General features: G+C 39.4%; 1 protein-coding gene across 2 annotated transcripts in view; it reads right to left on the bottom strand.

Moving 5' to 3' along the window:
* Positions 1-21311, bottom strand: part of siah1 (siah E3 ubiquitin protein ligase 1) — a 35841-nt gene extending 14530 nt beyond the window's left edge. Inside the window, exon 1 of one of the 2 annotated variants that reach the window (XM_042496501.1) lies at positions 21153-21311. Coding sequence is in view for 1 of the 2 variants with exons in the window: in XM_042496500.1 (XP_042352434.1) it covers positions 4486-4744 (259 nt within the window). In the remaining variant the exon portion in view is untranslated. Of the gene's footprint in view, positions 1-4485; positions 4978-21152 lie in introns of those variants that run through there. The other variant, XM_042496500.1, reaches the window with a different exon arrangement.
* Between the last annotated feature and the right edge of the window lie 3393 nt (positions 21312-24704).

The raw sequence follows: 24704 nt of genomic DNA, 5'->3' as shown, positions 1-24704 counted from the left end.
ACAAACAGTCATCATTTTACACCGAATAACACCTACACTGCTTCAAAAGTTGTGACACTACCCCTTAACTACCTGGATTAAAATTGCATATTGCTTCTGAAGAGGTAACGCAATTTTATTTGGGATGCAAAAATTGTGAAATTCTGTGCTAATATAGATGTTTTTGTTGTTTATCTAATCTATTAACCTTTTTGTGCCCAACAAACAAAGAAATATTCATTATTTAAAAAAAAAACAAAACGTTTAAAAGTCATTCAAGCCCTTGATTACACCTTTGAATGAGCCAAATTCAATCATACTTGTGTTTTTTATTATCATTTTTATTTTTAATTTGCCTTTAGGGGAGGGGCTACAACTAAAAGGTTGTATTTTGCCTTTACTTTACTGCCAAATTTTGGCTATTTTTTTTTCTTGAATTTTTTTTAAAATGATTTTGAAGAAAACATGCCTTCTGTTAAATTCATCAAAAATTACATCCTCTATCACAGCCAAAACTGTAAAAAACAGAGTTTATTATCTGATTTCCAAATTTCAGACAGTGCTTAAAAACATGTGTTATCATTATATCAAAATTTCTGACTTTTTGAAACCTTTCAGCCTAAATGTAGTTTTCCAAATCTTTTCCAGTGTCCTCTCTACGCTTGCAACAATGTTTTAAAACACAACACAGCAAGCAAACCTTGCAGATATATTTTCAAAACAGTGTGTCCCTGCATGATTTCTTATGTCAATTTGTTGTTGGAAAAATGGAAAAGATGACCTGACATTAATTTAAGAAGGTCTGTGACACTTGCTCAGATATTAACATTAAAGCATGCAAAGTTTACATGCGTGACATACATACAGTCAAACCATGTGACCGAAGCAGTTATGCAGGTAAGGTGGAGCTCATGTAAACATTACTCATTTTATAAGCATACTTGTCTTACATAATGAAAGATCATGTACAGACTTTCCATTTTAGCACCTTTAAAAGGCATCTTTGCCATGTAGCTGGCTTAATCCAACTTCAGCAGATTTTTCAGTCTGTTGTGCCTCACACATTGCAAAACACTTGCCAACACATGGCAAAGATATTGCACTGGGAGGGCACTTACTCGAACTCTATTGTTTCATGTGTTATCAACACTCTCTAGGTTACAAAAACTTCCTGCGGTTCAAGCTGCGGTATTAAGTGGGTTGTTTTTAAGGAGAAACATCTTTGCCCAAGCTATATCTGAAGCCAATATAAATAGAATGGCTAAACAAATGTTTTACTACATTTCACACATTGCAACAACAGTTTACCATGTGACCAAAAAGTCAAATAATTCCAGTTTGAGACTGAATATTGGAAAAATGCTTTAAATACAGGAAATTGTAGTCTTTACAGCAATTAGCTGATTTATTCTCCATCACGTGGTAAAATGAGGATTTAGACCAAATAAAGTATGAAATTATTTGCATGTGTAATTTACAAGTTGGACTTGTATAGCTTTATAATGTAAGCATTATTTGAGGCTGTGTTTCCCATTACATCAGAACAGAAAAAACCAGGCTGTGACTGTACAGCAACAGTATCAATAAGCAGTAAACTTTGCTTTGTACTTTTGTATGTTGTGGTACTCTAAAATGTACTCCACATTCTCCTTGATATGCCTTGTCCTAACAACCCATGCTAAAAACTTCCCCATGACTCCCGATCATATTAATGAAACTCATGACTATAACTGAGGGAAGCACTCATTGTGAAATTATGGGCTGATACCGATGCTTAAAATAACAATCTGGCTTACAGATTTATGTCATTTCACATTTTGTGCTTTTGTCGTTTCCCATTTTGTGCCAGGGAAACAAAGAACTCTCGGTTATAAAAAAGTACTTAATTGTTTTAAAGTAGATCGGCCGTTCTGTACACTACCTTTGAATGAGCGCAAATTCAATCACACAAATTTATGACACAACCTTTAATACAACCTTCTGTCACATGAAAAAACTTCTTAACTGCTTCAAAAACCTTTCAACTACATATAGCACCATAACTCCCTGTCTAAAATCTATAATATGCAACAAATGTCTCCTTCAAACGGATTTTCAAAGTTTCTTCCCAAGAAATACATTTTACAAGATTAGATTTGAGCGAAACATGGTAACATCATGATACATCATGATATCAGACCTGCTTTTTATCAAACTTGAAACTGATGTAGAACAAAAAAATCCTGAATATCATTTGCCGACACCGAAATGACAGTCAGAGGTGGCTGATACTGACGGTCATTGATAAATCAGTGCATCCCTGCTGTAAGTCCTCACCCCCTCCGTTACATCATGCAAGCTTTTGCTATATATTCTGTGTGAAACAGAATCTAAACTGTAAAATCTAAACTGTACCATATGTGGCTTTTCCCTGCTGCAGCATAATAAATATGCCTCGTCTGCTAAAGACAGGTACTGCCTCAGACACTGAATGACTGGGGGGACAAAATCCACAGTCTTCTTTCTGTGCAAGGATGTATCCAGAAGTTCTGCAGATCAGATGGATCAATGGGATATCTACCAAAGTTAGTCTTTTTAGTCCAAAGTTCCCTCTTTATGTTACTATCCCTCCACTGCAGCTCTCCAGAGAGCCACGGCCACAGAGACACACTCAGTACGTTAACATGCACCGGGATGTCGAGCTACAGTTATAGCTTGATTAGGTCATTTAACTGGTCTACTGTCCTTGTCCCACCAAACAAGCACTGGAGAAGAATCAATTTATTGATGGAAGTACATCCGACTTCGCCATGGTAGGTGGGGATATGCCTACTTTCAGCTATGTAGCAAGTGGCAAACGGGTTGCATGTCGAAAGGTGAAAACATAGATAACTTTTCGGTGCCGTACAATTGGTCATGCGTGGTTCTTGTTCTAGCATTCGCCATGTTGATATCTTCGTCTTTTCTTCCTTTCTCCACCTCCTTTTGTTTTTCTAGGCTTTCTGCTACAAATTTATGCAGTTCAACTTCTGGGTCAAAGCCTGATATGGGGACTAAGGAGCATGTTCAGGTCCGATTGAGACATATATATGAAAGAGCTCAATTCCAGACCACATTATCTAACTGTGTTAGCCTGACACTGAGAAAATTTAGTACTGTTTCAGTAGGACTTGTTGCTTAACATGTTGATTTTCGAAGTCAAGTTTAAGTCGGACTAATACAGTAATTTGACTATATACATCATGTAAGGTGCTGACAGAATTTTATACTACAATGTCTAACATAAAAGTTGTGCACTTTATTTGAAGCCTTGCATGAGCTTTATATCAAACACATTTTCTTGCACAAAGCAAGGACTGTGGATTTGGTTCCCATCACTTCCATTAAAAGTGCATTAGGATGTGATCTCATTATTGCCAAGAGGGAATGATTACAGCAAGCAATCTTTTATATGGGCACATCATGTGTGTAAACCCACAAACATAGTAACTCGAGAATTAGATTACTGAGAGCACATAAACATAGCCTCTGCGGGCCTAATGGATCAGCACACATTACACTATCCCTCCTGGAGGGAAAGTGAAATCGATTTTGATGCATAAGCATTTCTGCTTATCAAACACTAACGAGGATCCCATTTTCTACCAATTGCTATTTCAGAGGAGGGAATCGGATTTATTTCAATGAGCTAAGTATTTGTGGGTTTGTCCTTCACAGCAGAGATCTCCAGGGAGAGTTTATGGCAGCTCTAAACAAAACACAAATCCAAAATGCTTTAAGATTGACTTTAAGTTAACCTGCAGCAAGCCTCAACTTGCCTTACACAAAAAAGAAACATTCACACACTACAGAAAGACTCAAATGCCTTCAGCACAACAATAGGAAAAAAAGGGATTCAAAAGAGGCAAATATTCAGACATCCTGAGAATACTGATTCTACTCTGAAGCCAAGACATGTGAGAAAAGAAGGGGGCATAGAGGGCAAGAAACAAGAAGTAAGAAGGATGGTAGCAAAAGATACAGAAAAGAGGGTATGGAAGAAGACATGAGAAAGACACAGGAACAGGAGACAGAAGAACAGAGCACGAGCAGAGGGGGAGGCAGAAAACAAGCTGGGCTTCAACACAAACATGCCATTCTTTGTTCTCAACTCATAGCCCACTCTTTTCTCAGTCACACACACTGTGCAGTGTTCATACACACTGCCACATATAATCCACAATGCACACAGGCACGCTTGCTTGAAGGGTCTTCTGTCCCCAGAAACGAGCTATTCAACATACAGTAAGTAACAACGCAGAGTACACACACTTTTGCTTTTCAGGCTCTCTGTACACGAAGTATCAATTTATCAACCTGACAAAGAGAGCTGCACTGAGCGCAGGAATTTACGACATTTTACAACACCTTGGCTGCAGCTGTGGGGAGAGCTGCACGTCACACATTAAGCTGATGAGGAGAAAAGGTGTAAATGTTTCCAGAAGTAAGCACGCTTTCACTGGCATTATCTTTTAAAAGCTCATTCACCTTTAGTCCTGTGCACGCTCCTTGTGGCTACACATGAGAAGAGTCTGAACAAGGAATTCCAGGGCGGAGCTTGCAGTGCTACGCTAGCTGGCTTTGATTTCACTTGGACCAAAGACATAGGGGTAGAGCGTTCACGCAGCCCCTCGTCGCCATATTTCTCTGGTCTTTTCCATGGAAACCACGCTGCTGCTGCTGCCCAAAACACACCGCAAAACAGAGGATCACATTTCTGCTTCCCGGTCCAACACTTAGGAAGCATAAGCCCATGCGGGTCCAGTGGAAGCTGGAATGAAAGAATGAGGGTTGTGTCCACACAACTGTAATGCTTAATACCCGTAAAAAAAAACAGTCCACAAGGGGATGGGACAAGAGGAGGACAACAGAGTGCCTGTCTATGTCTGTAGAGTTAAAAAAAAAAAAAAAATCCTTTAGTCACAGGAACAGCCAGTAAAACAGGCATCCATCAGACCTGCCGATCAGGCCAAACTGAATGCCAAAAAAAGAACCAAGCAGGTTGCTCTGTTGCTTTCGCCGCAGCACAGAGAAACAGACAACACACTGATTCACTTTCTGTTACACTGAAAGCTTTGTAAATTTAGTCTGTTTGTCCGTGTGTGGTCAACCTGCCACTCCCAGGCTCCTCCCAATCAGCCACTGGGAACTTCACAACATGAGATAGTTCAGCCAAGTCACTGTAGAGCGTGTCCAAATCATCCTTGTGTAAGTTCCACCTTTTTTTCCCGGTGCCAGATCTTCAGGGACTATTTGGCAATGCTATAGCTTTAAAAATCCTCTTCCAAAACCAATTTTTTCAAACTTCCAAGCAGCACAAAAGCACAATTCCCACGGCAAAAGAAGGGCTGCTTGCTATGAAAAACATGTACGGTGTTAAGAGTTACTGGAAGAATAATCCTTTGCTGATTGGGAAAACAAAGCCTCGCTCTCTCTCGTTTTCCCGGTGAAAGAGGAGAGGGCTGAGAGAGGAAAAGGAGGGAAAGTCCCGAGACAAAGTAGCTCTCCCTCTGGCTTTTTCTCCTCTGCGCTCTTTTACTCAAGCCATGTTCCCTCTGTCCCCTGGAGTGTGGTAGGTGTCACTGCTGCTGGGTGTGTTTCTGTGCATGAAGGAGAGAAGCTAAGCCGGCATCCGATGTCAGTCCAAACAGAGCATGCTCACTCACACCCTTCCCCTCTCTCTCTTGGCGGCTCTCTAACCAAACACATAACTCCTTCTTTTCCATGAAACATCATTTTTTTGACAAAGACTACTGATTTCTTACAAATTTTATTTGCCCTGCTAACTTCATCTTTCATGTCAGTACCTCTCCATTTTCCTCTCTCTGCCCCACACTTTTTTGCATGCTCGCTCTGCCTCGAGCCTGCATATTTTGCCCTCTTCCTCCTCGATGGACATTCTCTCCCTTTCTCCCAGTTGTGTTTCTTTCTCTCTGCCCCCTCCCTCGCTCAGCTCTGTGGTTGTGCAAGTCTCAGATTTCAGAGTTGTCTGGCTGGAGGCTGCACCACCAGCTGCCCTCATTGACACCATACCTCACTTTCTCACTGCCTTTTCTTCTCATTCTATCCTTCTATCGACTTCCAGTTTGTTTTCATTAAATTCACGCCGCTGAATTTGAAAAATTTGGTAAAATTTAGGGAGTGGTGTGCAAGTTAAGGCATTTGTAAAATTAGATTTACCCACAATTTGCAGCTCAAAACAATGTCACGTTTTTCTTAAAATCACCATCCCTTATGTTGATAGCTCCTTGTACTTTTATATGAGGGCAACCAATACATGTGTTGAATTCTGCACTTTGCACACAGATAAGGCACTTTGCAACATGCACTTTATGCCACACAGTGTACATTTGTACTGTTAATGAACTTTTGTCCTCTGCATGAATTGTTGTTTTGTTGTGTGTATTCTCTTTCTTTCTTTATTTCTATTGTTTGTTACCTGCCAAGAGACGTCGCATGTAAATCAGCAGTCATGCTAACTCCAGCATATTTACGTTTGTCTTTTATACTGTTGTACATTAATATGCTATGTCCCTTTTAACTAAACATTAAAAAAAAATAAACAAATTATTCCAATGTTACTTTCTACAATTATTTTAGCTGTGCAAAATGTTCACCCTTCCTTTCCTTTACACGCTCTCTCCTGCACACACGTTAGCTCCCTCTCCCTCTCTAAACACACTACACAAACCAAGCTAGCCAGGAAAAGAAGCCCAAGTGAAACCAAAATATCACTGTGAGCCAAGATCTGTCTTTCAGCAGCAGATAGAGTGATACCTTGCTTAGCGCATGAGGAAAGAGAGACACTGGCCCCGTTCACACGCAGCACTAACATGCATCTCAGGCTGATTCAGTCACAAGCAGCAGAATAAATCATAATCACAAGATTAAAATGGTCCGACACTGCTGGTCCTCATTTTCACAATTTGAATTTTTTTTTTAACAGTTCCAATCTGTGGGCTACTTGTACATCACTTTTGTCATCATAAGCTGCTTTTACACAGAGCTCGCGACAAAGTCCCCCATTCATACTGCCTTTGCTTTTTTACACTGGACCAAACGATGGCGGTATCATTCTGCTCCAGTGAGTGATTACACAATGCATCGCAGCATCCCGCGATCAAAAGAGGTGTGCGGGCATGATGTGTAACACAACAGTACCGGCCTTAATATATGGGCATAATATATGTGTCAACCACATTTTCTAAACAATAACTAGGGCATAACACGTCAATCAAAATTATTTACCCTCTCTGTTACATGGCGTCCAATCTCAGTGGCGAGACCACTCTGTTCTCTGTTTCCGTGATCGAACGTTATATACAGAACAGGGAGTCGGCATAACAGCATGTAAATGCGCCTGTATTTGCCCACTTTAAAACCATAATATGCATAATTTAAATGATTTCTGCAAATCTTGCGCTAATAATGCAGGAAATCCCCACATTCATTTCTAGTCCAATTTCATTTCAATTTGTCAGCCCCTTTTCATCGATGTACCTCCAGAAAATATTAATAAATGCTAATTACAGTCCACAATGGTCTTCTTAAAGAGAAACCACAAAAATTGTTGGCAATGACATGCACATCCAAACCATACCATAGTCTAGAACTGGTGATAACAATGCCATTATTTAAGAGGAACTGCTCCTCAATATTGGGCTAAACTCCCAGCATGACAGCTCCTTTAAACTTGTTCTGCTTTAAGAGAAGACAGGAGGCTGCACTCCCTCTGTTGTGTTCTCATCGCCATCGTTACACTACATCTGTTCACATTATCACCAGACAATATAAAGCATAATGCAGTCAGATATCCAGCAGCACAAAAAATATGGGCACAAAGAGAACACACTGTGAGACACACACACACACACACACACACACACACACACACACACACACACACACACACACACACAGAGAGAGTTTGCTATAAAACAGCACTAGTGACATAGCCAATGCCAAAAGTGTGTTATTAAAGGGGCAGGGCAGCAGATTCAACAATGAGCCATCTGGACCGAGCAGCAGTTCATCACCAGAGACCAAAAACACTTCATCACCTACAGCCAGGGGTTTACAAAGGGGAAGACAGCGGGAGGGAGAGGAGAGACAGATCATTTACATCTTAAACACGCTTTGGCAATGCAAGTGTCTGAAATTGGTCATGCCAACAAAGCATCACTGAGCTGAAATTAAGAGAGCAAGAGAAACAACAAGACAAGTGAGATGGAGATGTAAAAAGCAAGCCTTGGCAGGGAGGTTATAAAACATGCCGGAATAAAGACGAGCACAAGTTAACATTTCCATATGAAGTGACTGCTGCTTTTATTTCTATTGAGAGTCCAGCTTGTACTAATCCGATGTGAGTCACTGAAGCAGAAATATTTTCTTAATTGTTTAAAAGTACATGCTTTGATTACATTAAATCTCCTACAATTAAACAATTAAAACATTTGTCATCTGACTTGTGAAACGCACCATATAACAAGGCTCTTATTATCACACTATGTGAGATTTAATTCATCTCGATTGGTTCACCGTTGCAGAGTACATCCTGAGGCTAATTCTGAGATGAATTGAACATTTGTTTCCGGTCTCAAGTCATAATGCCCCCGCTGTAAATACAAAGTGACAGGGGAGTATCAGTGTTAGTGTATATTAGCATATGTACTGTGGCATGTCTACTGTAATATGTGTATTGTGCTGTAGTATATGTACTGTAGTGTATGCATTTTATTGTGCCTTCCAAGTTTATATTGTAGCATATTTTTATGATGTTTAAAATTCAGTGTTTTAATATCACTGTCCCTATTAGGGACAAGAGTTGAAAATTAGCAATAGCTATACACTCTTTTTGCAATACATCAGTCTCATACTCTGAATTATGTTAAAGTGCATCGTCCCAATCACATAAATAAAATTCAATGTGAAGTCCATTTTCAAAATCTTTGACCTGCAGATTACTAGGACTGGACCCAAATATTTGGCACACTGAATATTTGTTAATTAGGTAGATATTTGGTTTTCAATTTAGGGATTAAATTTTTTTGTTTTCTTGCAGGGGATAAACGTCATTTAAATGTTTGTGGGAAAAAAAACAACATCCTAAATCTTAATCAGACAAACCCTGTGAATTCTGCACGGCACTGTTGTCAAATCACCGCAACCTCCATTATGAGGACACATATAATTTCAGACGCACAATGAAAGTTAACAGACAAACTTAGAACACTGGACACAGATTATTGTATTGTGTAACTGTCAGAGTTTTATAACTTTACAAACTAGGCCTATAACACACAACTGCTTTCAAGCAGTCGGAGGCACACCGGTCTCTCCCTCACCTAGAGCTGATGCTCCAGGGTTCACAGTGTCTCTCTCACCTGATGCTGACACTATCAGAGGTTGGGATCCAAATCAGTGGCTAACTATTAAATGAATAAAGGCTGCCCAACTGACCCAAAACCAGTAATTCTGATAACTCTCAGGTCTACAATCCTTGTCTGAAGCTTGAAGATTGTCAGTGTCACTGTTCCAACATAGAAAAGTTAGACTACTCTGTGACTACTGTGTATTGTGTAACGTGAGAGAGCCAATGGAAGTTTTGCATGTAACAGTAAGGAGCCAATTCACTTTTAATGAGAGGTACTCCCATCTGGCACAGAGGTAGATAAGGTAACAGAGGAAACCACTCACTAACAAACAGAAGGCAGTGCATCAGGAAGTGGCACCTGTTGCCCACATTTTCTGGATTCAGGATTGTCATGCTCAGGTGCAGTCGTGACTCATTTTGGTTAAGGTTCTGCTGTTTGTTTATAAAGTACTCTCAACTTAAGCTAAGACAGAAACTGGTCGTTTGAGTCACTACAAGTTTTTAGATTGCTGAGGAGCATTAGTCAGAGCAAAGGATCGATTATAGGTTAATCCTCAGTTGCTGATAGTTGCTGATCTAGATTAGGGACACTCAATTTACTTTGCTTGGGGGCACTTTTGCTGAATGACAAGAGGCCAGGGGCCAGTCACAGCAGACCCATTCATGTTTATAGGATTTTAGGACATTTCTAGGATTTTAGGTCATTTCTAGGATTTTAGGACATTGCTAGGATTTTAGGACATTGCTAGGATTTTAGGACATTAGGGGCTTAGCTAGGACCTCTGTTGGGACATGAAGAGGATCCTCTGCTGGCACGTTTTTTAATAAACAAGCTTTATTTTGATGCTGTTTTATACACTCTGACACCTTACATATTCTAAAAGTACAACAATTCCAAGTGTCAATCACTTTATTTTTCTTTATTGTGAATTAGAAAATGGTTGGGGGGCCACCTGGCACCCTATTAGGCACCAAATGTGGTCCACAGACTGCAGGTTCAATATCACTGCTTCAGATCAACAAACCTGCTTAATGACTGGAGACTTTGGGAACTAGTTGAATGACAATTTCCCTTTTAACTACACTCTGCTGACCCTCAAACCTAGGTTACACTGTTTGCAAGTAGTCATAGAGAACATCACTATACATTTAGACTACAGACATTGTGTTAGTTTACAGTGCTGGAACGTCACTGGTAATGTGTATAGAAGCCAGTCGTGGCCCCAAATTAAATCCCTGAATGAAACAAAGACACATGAGCATTTCCTTTAGGGGGTAACATAACTTCTTTTGCTTTGGCAGTCACATCTTTTCCACAGCAGGAAAAACAACTGAGTAACTGCAGCTTAGCAGCTTGTTACCATGGAGAAGCCACACAGAGCTGTGATATAAGAGCAGAGGAAAACCTTAACTCCACACACACTAAATGCATGAGGCCTCACACCTTCTGTTTTAATGAGCAGACATGGATGCGCATCATGCATACAAATAATCACACACACGCATGCACCCAGAGCAATAAAGCAAGCAGGGACTCCCTTTGGCATTAGTAACAGATCTAGAATTACCTCACTGAGCCAATGAGTCAATGAGTCTCTCTCTCTCTCTCACACACACACACACACACACACACACACAGTCAGGCAGGCAGGAACAGCTGTCATTATTGTGAGGAGGAGCTGAGCTCTGTTCACTGGACATGTGCTGCTGATGTTGTGCCAGGACAGTAAGCTAGAATTACTGTCTTGTGGTTGTGAGCCTCCGCCAACCACTTCTATGTCTGTCCAGACTCATATGTCGTTTGGGAGGGAGGATGACAAACACCGTGCCTACACCTTGCGCTCCAGAGCTTCACCATTACATGATTGAGGGAGAGACCCATGTACTTTCCGCTTCACTGTCAGATAGGGAGAGACCGCGTGTTGTGGTGAGGGAGAGATGCCCCAACACATTTAGCTTCAGGAGAGAAAGAAAGAGACACTTTTCTCCGCCGAGCTTTAATGAGAAGTGAGAGAGAGTCGGTGTGCCTCCACTTTATAGTTTGCTAAGTTTTAAAAAACTCAGACAGATTCACAATACCATAATCTGTGTCCGGTGTTCTAAATCAGTTTCATTGAGCATCTGAAATGGTAAGTGGTCTCATAATGGAAGATTTTGAAACTCAATGGTTGCAATTTGGTTGGTATTTTTTTTTAGCCTAGTAAACAAACTAAAATGTCATTAGAAATTGCTCTTAGTTCCACTTCGTGAGCCTTTTTCTCAACAAAATAATAATTTAAACAAAGTAAAATATGTCTTGAGAAACAGCTCTCAAATCTACTTAATGCAGCATTTGTTCTTCAACAAAGAAAAAGTAAAATGTTTTCTTCAGATATTGCTCTTTAATCCACATAGTGTAGCACTGTAGTAAAAGTACAGAACACTAAAATTAGAAATAGAATCACAATTCCACTTCAAAGTAGTGTTAAGACTTAACTTTACCATTTCCAGTGAGAAAAAATAAAAATCGATTACAATTTTGTGCACAAGCACACACAGGTAGTCATGTGACAGCAGCAGCATGCCGATGCAGCTCAAATGCACAACATGAAATTTAAATACAAGATGAGTCAACCATGTTTTTTGCATAATGGTGAGGATGTGAGGGTGAGGTTTATGAAACAAACTTCAAATCTGGTGCTGAAGCAAAGGTGCCTCATCAAGTGTGTTATTTCTTTAGATTCAAGCACAATTACATTAATAAACATCACTCAAGCGCCAAAGTCAAATTATGGCCGAACTATTCCACCACCTGAAATATCACAACAGAGTACTGCCTGACACATCTATTATGGCAAGAAATACTGTTAAAGCACATAGATAAACATTTTCTATGCATACCATAGAAAATGAAACTCGCATACTAACTCCAACAAATTTCAGAGTTACATTTATGAGATTCTGTGTGTCTGTCCTGTAGCTTTGTAGCAGCTCTCCTCCCAGCAAACAGTCAGTTCACCCTCTGCCCAGGTAGCTTGAGCTAACAGCAGCAGAAGCTAACATTCAACAGCGAGCTTAAAATGAAACCGCTTAACTGTCCTCAAACCTGTCGGTAAGCATGACGTTTTTCAAATGTGAGCATTTGCAGCTTTTTTTTAGAGAAATGTCGACTGCAACTGCCTGAAAAGCAGACAAAAATAGCTGCATTTATTAGACGAACACAATATGAAACTAGCATCAGTGGCAAGGAAGCAAACGATAGCCTGCTACTAGCCATACCAGCCGGAGCACTACCATCTCTTCTGCTGAGACTGCATCCCGACTAGTAGCACAGGACTCACCACAGAATGACGGGCTTTGATTCAACGCAGCTGTCAGAGGCAATACTCATGCTGGCTCTACAAGACTTAACTTGGTAAAGTAAATAAGAAAAAAATGAGCTATAAATGAATACATTAGATAGAAAATGAAAGGGGAAACACCGTTTTGTCATATACTACAGAAAATCTAAAAGTCTTTGGACTTGGTTTGAACTTAAGATTAAGAAAAACGTGCAGGCGGTTCTTCCTATTTTCTGATATTTTATAGACCAAATGATCAATTGCAAAAATAATCTTCAGATTAGTTTGCAATAAAAATAATTGTTAGTTGCAGCCCTAGTTACATTGTTTGGTCTCACACCGCGGCCCATGAGCTGCTGTTAACATATACATTTACATATTTTCTAACTAAAAAGAAATTCAATCCTTTTCCCTGCTTTCCCAAATACATACTTATGTATACATCAGTATACATCCCATTATCTTTGCAAACATTTACAATCGTACTACAAACACTGAGTCTGAGCCACTACAACTGAGCTAAATTACCGTTTCATCCAACTAAACAAAATATGAAAAAGCAAACCTTTACGTTCTTGCATTTTACCAAGTATGAGGATTTTATGAGGATGAGTCTTTCATATCCATGACATAAATCCCTGTCATCTTGGCATCTGTCAACATCCATCCACATATGAAAACCACCCCGGTGGCTACATTACTGCACGACTAAGCCTCTTAAAAGCTACGGAAAACCCTCGGGTCAAAACAAGTTCATCTCTGCTGCTGCATTACAGACAACAGACACTGTATAGAGCACACTCAGCAAAAACCAAGAAGCCGCTCTTTTTGGTATGGATCATATGTGTGTGTGCTTTTGCTTATGTTCACTCATGAGATCTCAAGACTCCAAGGGCATGTACTGACAGACGGATCAACATCCCCAATTCCCTATTAGTTTTGTAGCATCTGTTCACCCAACTTCAACCTGAGCAGAGGCCAGTCAGAATAAAGGAACATATGCCGTATGAGCGTCCAAGTCATTTAAAGGAAAAAGCTTCCTCTAGGATTTCGTAGTCAAGCAGGCAGGTTTCCATTTGGGTCTGGAGAACTGGCTAAACCTGGATTTATTCCTACAATCACATCTGTGACTTGGTTGTAAATGTGTGAAGTCTGGATCCTGAATATACTTTACTGCAGTTTCAGTGGAGCAAAATCACTATGTTGTGTTGGTGAGTTAACAATTCCCAATGATGCTACAGCTTGTTTGCAGTCACATGATCCCGATGATGAAGGCAGATGGGGGGCAGGAAGTGAAAAACACCGGTTGGGAATTGTTGGTAATGGAGGAATGGGATATCGATAAAGCCTTAGATGGACCTACACTCAGCAGGTATTAACAGAAAATTTCTAATCATATTGGACATAATCCCTATACTTTGTGGAAAAGTTGTTTTTCCCACGGGTTGACTGTTTTGCCTGGTGTGGAGGCGCTTGATATCCCAAATGACTTGGTCCTGCAGACCTCCTACCACCCGGCTAGCCAATTGAAGGCGTAAAAGAGTACTGAGTCTATTTTGTGTGTGGCTGGGTCAACGACATCGGATCAAAAGCAGCATTGAATGGCTGCCGTCTTGTTTTTGCCCAGGTGAGTATGTTTAATTGAGAATGACTGTCTTTTTATATACTGCTGTTTCAGCTCTAAAGTAACTTTACATGCATGGATGCAACACTATCATCAGGCTATGCACTAGCTGGCTATCTAGCTACCGTTTTCTACCTTGTTCTGTTGGGTCAACCATTCTCGGGTGTTCAGAAACACAGCTGAAAATGTGACATACAAAACATACATGTGCATCGTCTGACTCCGCTCCTCCAGAAATTAGGCAGAGGTTTTTGATCCGCCGTTTCTCTGTCAGTTTTTTGAAATTCCTTGAAAGTAGCTCTTGGCTTTTTGCCCGATTTGACCAGTTGGCACAGCACAAAACTTTGACATTTTTATAGCGCTTCTACGTGCAGAAATCACTTCCCGTCCCCCATCTGCAGTTCTTTGCTGTGACGTGACTTCACGTGCAAACAACCTATGCACGATATTAGATTTTTTGCCGATATATAAAAACTAACGTAGCCGATAACCGATACAGATATAAATATTCCACTTTTTATTCCACCAAATTTTAGTGAACACCAAGTCTCTTGTAATAGTGAAATTAACATCATATTATGAGTACTCTTATTGTGGCGACCCACCAGCAGATGGAGACATAAAATACAATGCTTTTTACCATATGTAATATTCATTCATTGTGCAAGATAAGAAAAATATGTCAGCATCTTGGCCGATTCCAATATTTCATTTTAAAGCCAATATTATAGTGCAATTAACTGAACTAAACAACCTGGCTGCACCTTATCAAAATGCATGCAAACATTATTACAACCTGTGAGCAGACGTGTTGCAATTTCTATCCCTATACACAACAAACGGGACGACCTCTCTCCTTATCAGTGCTATGCAGCTCTCAAACCTGTCTTGAGCTTAAATGAATGAAGACTGAATCTACATTTGGAGTAAAACATCAAAAGGACAACAGCCCTGCTGCTGAGTATACTGGTGGATGCAGTGTTATCTGACTGTAGAAAGTTAAACAGCCAAAAATTAGGATTTTTTCCCCCCATAATTTACCCTTAGATACCTGAGCAAATTTGTGTGATCTCTTTCAATAACATAAGAAGGCAAGGCAATGATTTTCCAACAAATGACCCTAAAAGTTAGCAAAAAACCCCAAAAATTCCTGAAATGAGCAAAAAAAAAGCAAAACAAAACAAAACAAAAAAGAAAAGTGCTAATATATGAATATATATTTTTTAACATAATTTAAACCTATTATTAGAATATATATATATGCATATATATGCAGCACAAGAAAAGTTATGTTGATCCAGGTTTCCCCCAATAACAATAATAATCTTTTTGTTTTATTTTGACTGAGAAAGTGGATGTACCAAAGGTGAAATTAGCTGGTTGTCATTTTTTAAAAACCCATCAGCAAAATTATGTGACAAATACTTCTGCCATCAGGTATATCAATGTGGTGGAAAATTAGTGATACATTTTTCAAATATTCAGGATCAATACGTATTGATAAAATAATATTTTTGACAACACTAATCTAATAAGCCGTCGGTAATGATCAAATCAATGGTAATAAACATCACTAAAAGCACTATTTGTGTGCCATTAATGGCTTCTACATAACCAGCAAACAGGGATGACATCAAGGTTTGGACGACCTCTTTACACAGGTGGTTAAAAAAAGCTGACAATGTAAACAGAATAGAGAAAACAAAAGTCTTAACTGTTGTCAGTTCATTCTGTTCAAGTTTTACACCTTCAGTTTGTCATTTCTGCCATTTCTAAATCAAAACAGTAACAGAAGAAGGACTTTGATGACGTCTTGATGTAGCAATGAAGGTCTATCTGATGTGACTCAGACAGAAATCATCTTCACAAATGAGGAAATGTTTTTTTTTAATTCATATTAACTTGCTAACTCGCTAATAGCATTAGATGAGTCAACAATACAGCTCCTGTAGCTGACGTTATGTGGCAGATTCAGTCTTGGTGTGACATTATCCATGGTCACAACAACTATACTAAAAATAACTTAATGCATGTGTTTAATGTTGTTGCAGTGTTTGAACATTACAGTATGTACTGTACTGTCTAGCCTTGTACTTCTACTACTACTACTACTACTACTACTACTTGTAATCATCCTACTACTACTGTTTCTTCTTTGTCTTCTAGTTTATGGCAGGTGTTAATTGGTGTTTAAGGTGCATTAGCGCTAGGAGCTGACAGATTATCGGCCAATTACCAGGGCCGATATTTGGCATTTCATTGAGTATCTGTATCCGCGTTTCATTTAAATGATCGCTGATGAAATTAATTAATCAAAAAATGCGAAGACAATGTCAACATTGGAGGAATTTTACTATGTAAAAATCACGGGGAGGTATTTTTTTTATTCATTTCTCATTCAAATATTCACGTGAGTTGATAAAAAAAAAAGTTACTGGGAACCTGCTGTAAATGATGTTGAAAGTTTCGGTTTAGAACATTTGCTAAAGGCATTTAAACAAAGTTTTGTGTTGGAGTTCGTTACATTCCAAATTCTAAATTTTGACAGGAAGATGTTATTGTTTTATTGTAAATGTATATCTGCTCTAAATCAGTTATCAGTTTCATTAACTACTAATAATCAGTATCATCCTGAAAAACCAATATCGGTCAACCCCTAATTACCAGCCCCCTCTGCAGGCATACGAGTGGTTTACTTATATGAAGGATTTATCAAACATTTATCATATCACTATTGAGGAAAGTCATATTGAGATAATTATAATTTTATCACCTAGCGCTACGATATAGTCAAATATTTCATGAACACTAAACAACATTAACACTGACTCAGGCTCTTTCCCAGGAAATTGGTTTAGCAGAGCTTACCACCTCTGTAGCAGTCTGAGCTCTATAGATGTCTTTTTTATGTATTGAGAGGCAACATTACTACACCATTCACAGTCATTTCTGGTGATCACAAAACATGAACAAATAGGCTCGCCATCATGTCCTTTGAGTACTAACACAATCACACATTAAAAGTGTTGCATTTTGCAAGTGAACATCTTTCTGCTCAAGCATGTATCTCAAACCAGCATTCTTCTCCTCTGTGTTAAGACACTGAAAACCTCTAAAGGATTTAAGAAGAACCTTTCATTTTATTTTCCAAACTGCAAATAAATAATCTCCCATCACCACACCGAGCAGGCCAACAGCAAGAGTTTTCAAACTCACAAACCCAAGATATAGCCCCAGTCTGTGCCTTTTATGATGCAGCAATTTTACATCTGGAGCATGTTATTTTTTATTTTATTTAACCTTTATTCAACAAAAAAAAACCCTTGAAATTAAAAATCAATTTTTCAAGAGCAACATAAGTTACAGACAACCTAGGAAAAAGGTAAAAAAATCAAAATATGCAACATGAAACACAAAAAGGACACAAAATGACATTACTGCAAAGAAGGGCTAAAAGGTCATTTAAAATATGCTTTACGTAAAAAATTAAGACCAGCTAAGATACAACGGGACATTAGCATATAGAAGATGACACACAAAAGTCATGCAACAGTGCATTGAAACAGCCAATAGGAACCAAAGTCTGCAGCTTTAAGTCAGTCTGCAGAGGATTCCATAAAGAGCTGCACACATAAAGGCTCTTTTGCCAAACTCCATATAAACCCTAGATATACACAACAGGAGCAAGCTCTGTGAATGGAGAGCATAGCCATTTCCATTTTTTAAATTAATGTAGACATATAAATATGCAGGAAGTAGACCAAGAACAACTTTGTTAATATTATAATGCCAATGAAAAAAAAAAGTTTTAAAGACAGCCACCCAACCCGAGCACAAGGATACAGTGATAAATAAAGGTCTTACAATTGGTAATGGATCTCAATGCACTGTGATACACACAGTCCAGAGCATGCAGACACTGAGAGGATGCATTCATAGATAATACACCCCCATAATCACACTCGGAAAAAATGTAGCAGAAGCTTTTTTGCATTGATGATGACACTGGAGTCACTTCCAGACATTTAAAAGCTTTTCAAGTGATGTTGCACATTTTAGCCCCGAAAAACTGACTGTGCGTTTTGTCTTTTGGTGACCTCACTTAATTTTCAGCACAGATCCATCTATCCTCAAACTGAGCAAAGATCCTAATAGCCAGAATAACAAACAAAAGTCATCATTAATGAGGCTTGCTTTCTTGACTGAAGTAACTTAATCATAGGGTCATTCTGGGATCCCATTACCCAGTCATCTTCAAAGTCTGTCCAAGGGCCCAACTGCATTGTCTTTCAAATTATACAATATGATCAACACAATGAGAAATTGACTGGTTGCTCTGTATAATCAAATGTAGTCTTGTGTCAGGTGCTCATAGAAAATGGGAAACAACAGTATAGACAGGAAAAAAAATCCAGGCACTCAAAATGTGGAAAATAAGGACGAATTACGTTACAGCCCTTATTGTAGTGGCTCAATAATCAATTCATATAATGCAAATATTTCCATTTTGCACTGGTGCTCCATAGTCACAAGTTGTGACTTAACAGTTGCGATTGGGGCTCTGCAGACAGAAAACCACAAAGGCTCACCTGTTCACACTACAGCCACTACTACTCATTAAGTGAGACTGTGACAGCAGCACGGTTAAATGTGATGATTATTTCACTGTAAGCTGGAAACAAACCAACATCTCTCCAGTTCATATATAAATATTTTTGACATCCCTGCCATTACAGTTACAGTTAGGGGTGGGCGATATATGGCAAGGAACAGCGAGTTTAAATTGTCATGTTGTTTTCATAAGCCACCAGCGTTTAGGTTCTCTCACTCTCTCTCTCTCTCTCACAGACACACACAGACTGAAAGCAGGGCTTTTGCAGAGCTCCAAACAGTAACTGTTGAGCTTCATTTTTGGGACCATGGAGCACTAATGCAACTTGCAAATACCATTAATATATCAACTGGAGAGCTGTTAGTTTCCAGCTTACAGTGAATTATCATCACAGTTAAAGGTGCAGGGGCATCCAACTGTTGACTGGAAGCTTCAAGTCCACAGCAAAAACATCAACACTTCTGAGACGAGCCGGGTCCTTCATTATAAAAGCGCCATGGGTCCCGCTTTAAATTACTCAATTACAACAATGCTTTTTAAAATTTCATTATAGAGTATTTTAACTTCCTTGTAATCCTATTTTATCAAATGGTATTATAACAGTAGTTAATTGAACTTTTTCCCAAAATCTTAGTATTGACAGAAATATTTTCATTATTGTAAATGCATATCGATTACAAATATCGATTATCAGTCCCATTAACTACTAATAATTGCGGCTCTGAAAAATGAATAGTTCCAGCCCTAATCTTGATATTTTTAAATGTCCTTAAAACTAATGTTAACTTCTAAAATACAACATTATCGACTAAACTGCAGTTACAGTACAGTAAAATAGCTACTGTCATATAAATATAACAAACTCCAACACAAAACTTTGTTTTTAATGCCTCTAGCAAATGAAAACTAAAATGTTCAAAATCTTATATAGAGCAAATTCCCAGCATTGTTTTTTATTAAGTCATGTGAAAATGTTAATTAAAAAAATATTACAAAGTATATTACAAGTCATATTACAAAGTAAGAGTCCTCCTAATGCTGACACTGACTTTGCTCTTTTTATTTATTTTTTTTCAGTGACCATTAAAATGAAATGCTGATACAGATAATCGTCAAAATGCCAAATATCAGCCCCAATAATCGGCTAGGCGATAATCTATCAACCTCTAGTCAAAAATAATATTATCACAAATTGCAGATAGATAATTGCACATTGTGATAAAAGCCTCGTTATTATAATAGAATTGCACGTTGTGGTAACCCATATGATGCCAGAAGCAACAGGCTCTAGGTATTTTCACATTATCTAATCTGACCCCCTTCAAAAAGTTTTTGCACAGCCCTGCCATTACAGTTACAGTTTAGTGTCTGACAGCACAGTTTATTCCACATCTACAGGTGCTAACAGGGATAACGTAACTTGCTAAACTGCTGCACTCACAATGCACACGGAGTTAAACGTGTAATAAAGCAGACCGGAACAATCTCAGGGACAATAATAACTAAAAGTTGACATTCACTCGTCCTCCCCTTTGAGACAGGTCAAACACACACACACACACACACACACACACACACAGTCACGGTGACAGCAGTCGTTGGCGTTACTTTGAGTAAACATAAGTCATCACTTCCTCTACAGCCACGACCAAACCAGGTTATGCTGGTAACGTTGCTACACACAACAAAACCGTGCCGAGTTTCTGTTGACCTGAACTAACCTGCTTTCAAAGCAAAATGGCCTTGTCTGGCAAGGCAGACAACGGCGTAGCCTAGCTAGCATCAACTGTTACAGACACACAAGGCCTTGTCTTGCCGTAAAGCAGAACCCCTTAGCATAGTAGCTAGCTGAATCGATGACTTGTTAGCTTAGCATGTGTGTGTGTGTGTATGTGTATGTGTGTGTGTGTGTGTGTGTGTGTGTGTGTGTGAACGAGCTAAGAAACCTTTTTCATGCACCGTTCAGTGACAACAACGTTTGCTCACCGGCCATGTCACTCGACTGCACACCGCAGACAAACATGCATTTTAAAACGTCACCACAACAAACAAGCTACCGACACAGCTAGCTTGCTTTTTTCGCCAAGCACAGCTAGCTAGCAGCCAACATTAGCACCGCGCTAATGAAGGAAGCTAACGTCTGCTACAGCGGGGCTGTTGTTTTCCCCCCAACACACACTCCACTCGAAAAACCGATGTTTCATTCGCCACGGCACACCCGCTTACCTCGGGCGAAATATCCTCCAGTTCACTGCAGATCACCGGGTGAATGTATGGCGAGGTGATAGACACAGGATCCCTCTTTATCGTGTCATTCGTTAGCTCGGGATACACACTCGCACCGCTCCGGTAACAGAGACGAGACGCCAGGCGTTAAGTACCAGCCGCACCGGAGCGCGCACAGTTGTTGAAGTTTGTCGCGGGAGCGCGCTCTGCACGAATCGCTCACCGAAGCCTCCAAATGGGCACAAATCGATAGTTACCAAATGATATTAAAATAAATCTTTGCATAAATTCCCGCCTTACATTGTTTTCCCTACTTTCATTGTGCTTAGTTAATTCAGATGAGAATTAACCCTTTGAAACCTGAGCAAAATCATAAGAAGAAGGCAATGATCAACTCAAAAAGAAATGGCCCACAAATTAACAAGACAATTATCTGAAAACCAGTAACAAAAAAGAAAAGCAAAAATAAAAGCAAATGAGGAAATGGCAGTAACAAAGTGCTGCAAATTATATATATGCATACTTTTGAAAGGTATGTGAATGCAGCACTTGACAACTGATGCCGATCCTGATGTTAAAGGGTTAATAAAAACTCTCACCTTCTCCAACACACGCACACACACACATGCATTGTCCCTTGAGAATGAAGGCAGTGCTGTTTCCGTTTCACTGTGCTTTGACATAATTTTTCTGTCACTTCTCCAATTCATAGTCATTGCTTTTGTCATAAGTGCATTACAAATGTGTTTGTGTTGTATTGTTTATTAAAGGACAAGTTTGTGTGTTTAAATGAAAATAAATAAATAAACCTTTTAAATCATGTGTGAAGGAAAAATGTCAAAAAGACTTTAAAAACAACCTTGAGAGGAGTGCTTCTACACATCCCATAACCCCTAATCCTGTGAGAATCTGTCGCCTATTAGTGGGCGTAGAAAATGAAGAAAACGGTTCATTCTAATAATTATGAGCATGAGATTTTGGGTGGCTATGATCATTTTTAACAGCAAATTACAACAAAGCGACGGTCTAAGCTTGAAAAAAAACCACAGTGGCTCAGTAGTTGAGAATGAAGCCATGTGATTGAGTCTTGATACATGTAACTGAGTGGGATTAAGATTAAGAGGTCATGTTGTTTCCTCCATAGTAATCTGGACATAAGGGAGTCCCCCCACCTCCACCAGCAGCATCAGTAGGGGAATAGATTGGGAGAGAAAGAGAGGAGTGTGGGTAGGGTGGGAGGGGCTACACAGGCGGGGATTACAGAGGAGGATTGGTTATGTAAGAGCATTGTCCCAGTAGGCTGGCAGCAGGCTGAGCGCATGGGAGGGCAACAGAGACTCAGGCAGCAAGAAAAGTGAGAGATAGAGCAGACTCATGTAAATATAATCCTATTGTCCTCCTGTCCTCAACAATGGTTTTAAGCACCTCTTACTGTAATCATACAGACGTACAACACTTCTTTTTAAATATACTGAGGACACTTCTCTGAACACACAGTACAAAAGCTGCTTTTCCACCAGCAAGTCGGTTCAGTTCAGTGTGATACGCATATTTTGCATTTCCATTGATAAAAGTTGTGGATGGTATCAATGGAACCATTCCTTACTATCACGATATTTTGTCACCCCTCTACTGGGGTAACTAGCACATAGATCTGGTACTCAAATGGGGTGTTTCCACTAGCAGGTCCATTCAGTTCGGTTCAGTACACCTTTTTTTTTGCGTTTCCATTGTGAAAAGTTATGGATGGTACCTTTAGTACCTCTGGAATTGTTCCCATTTCGGGTCACCTCTCTGCTTGAGGTAACTAAAACACTGATCCAGTACTAAAAGGTGGAGCTAGAAATGAAGTGTGTTCATTGGTCAGTAGAGAATCAGCACTCTAAGCTCAAGGCTGAGCTGTGACTGGTTTAACCACTGTTCATAGTGTGACAAGTTTTTCGAACATTAGTAAACTTTAACTGTAGAATGAAAGGATGTTGTTTTGTTGGTGTTTTGTTTGTTTGTTTGTTTATTTGTTTTTTGCCTTTAGCCTCAGCTGTAGACTGACAACAAATAACTAAATTAACTGGGCTGACTGCCGTCAACTTTTAAGCTGTAAATTAATCCTCACTTGGAGAAAATGTTGGACTGTCGGAGTTTCGTTCAGTGTGCTCGGGCAGAATAAACCCCCGCTCTTGCCTGACAAGGAGTCAATACACAAACCCGCTATTTATAAGTACCCAATAGAGAAACTCTCACTGATGCTACTGAGTTTATTAACGCTGCAGTTCGTGTGCAGTGCATTCGCCATCGATGTCTTGTTTGTTTATATTCACCGCCCTGTAGAAGAACGACTTAACGCGCAGGCGCGTGGTGTTCCTCTTAGGTGAAGTTACATTACATCGCTAACTACTAGCCTGGCATGCTACTGCGTTTTTGGTTGTTTTTGCGGATCTGTGTACACAAGGATTTTTTTCACAATGTTATCATTTGAACATTTTTTTTTTTAAACGCAAAGGAAAGACTTCCATTTTTAGTAGGGCTGTTCTCGTCTAAATGTGGCGTTACGCTTTACGTAACTCTTTGTTTGTGTTACTTTTGGTCCCAAATGTACCTCACTGAAAGCTTATGATGGAAACGTGGTTTAGGTAGATCAACTTTATCACATGTAGAGTATACCACCACCTCTTTGTCTGGATAGTTTATATTTGAAGATAATTAACGAACATAAATCACTTTACAAGCTGCCATTATGGCTGTAGATTCTCAGTCTCAGTTATCCACTATATAGCCTACCATATTTTATCCCCGAAACATCGAATTCAACCTGACATTTCATAATCACCGCATGCAAACCTCCTCAACGCACCATAAATAACACTACTGATGCTACTACTATAACTAATAACAATAAAACACTTTCCCTAAATCCTCAAAGTGCTTTAGGCTACAGATTAAAAAAACAATGCATTAGACTACTGTAAAGTTCGACATTAAAACAGAAGCATCAAATGAGCCTCTGGAGGATATCATAAAAAAAGGCTATAAAATAAAGAATATATATAATAAAAATAAAAAAAAAACATTAATGCTTTGGCCTGTGAATTTTTGTTCTTTCTTTAAAAAGAATTAAATGTCCATTTATTTTTTAAAGTCAGCGTCACTGAACGAAAGCAGTAGATGTGTTGACGACGAGATCCCACGTTCATCTGATGATGGGAAGAATACAGTTTGGGGAAACAAAGAGGGAGTGAAAAAGTGCAGAGGGAGCAGCGAGGAGTATGTTGGGATAGGGGTTGGGGGAAGGAAGGGAGAGGAAGTGGGGAGATCCAAACCCAAGAGAATGTTAAGCTGCGCTGGTATGCTGCTGGAATTTGAATTTCTGGTCGGCCATAACAACATACATATTGTCTCATTTCTTTTCTTACCCAAGTGTAGCGAGTGAGGAGAAAGAGTGGTGTGATTAACGGGAAAGGGAGATGGGAGTTTGAGAGAAAGGGAGGAAGGAAGTGAGGAAACAGGGGTGATGGAAAAAAAGAAGAGGATGAAGGGGAGGAAGAAGGTGACTGG

Source organism: Plectropomus leopardus, chromosome 11 (assembly GCF_008729295.1).
Source record: "Plectropomus leopardus isolate mb chromosome 11, YSFRI_Pleo_2.0, whole genome shotgun sequence".
Classification (NCBI taxonomy): domain Eukaryota; kingdom Metazoa; phylum Chordata; class Actinopteri; order Perciformes; family Serranidae; genus Plectropomus; species Plectropomus leopardus.
The sequence above is the reverse complement of the archived record's forward strand: the minus strand, read 5'-3'. Positions and strand labels throughout refer to the sequence as shown.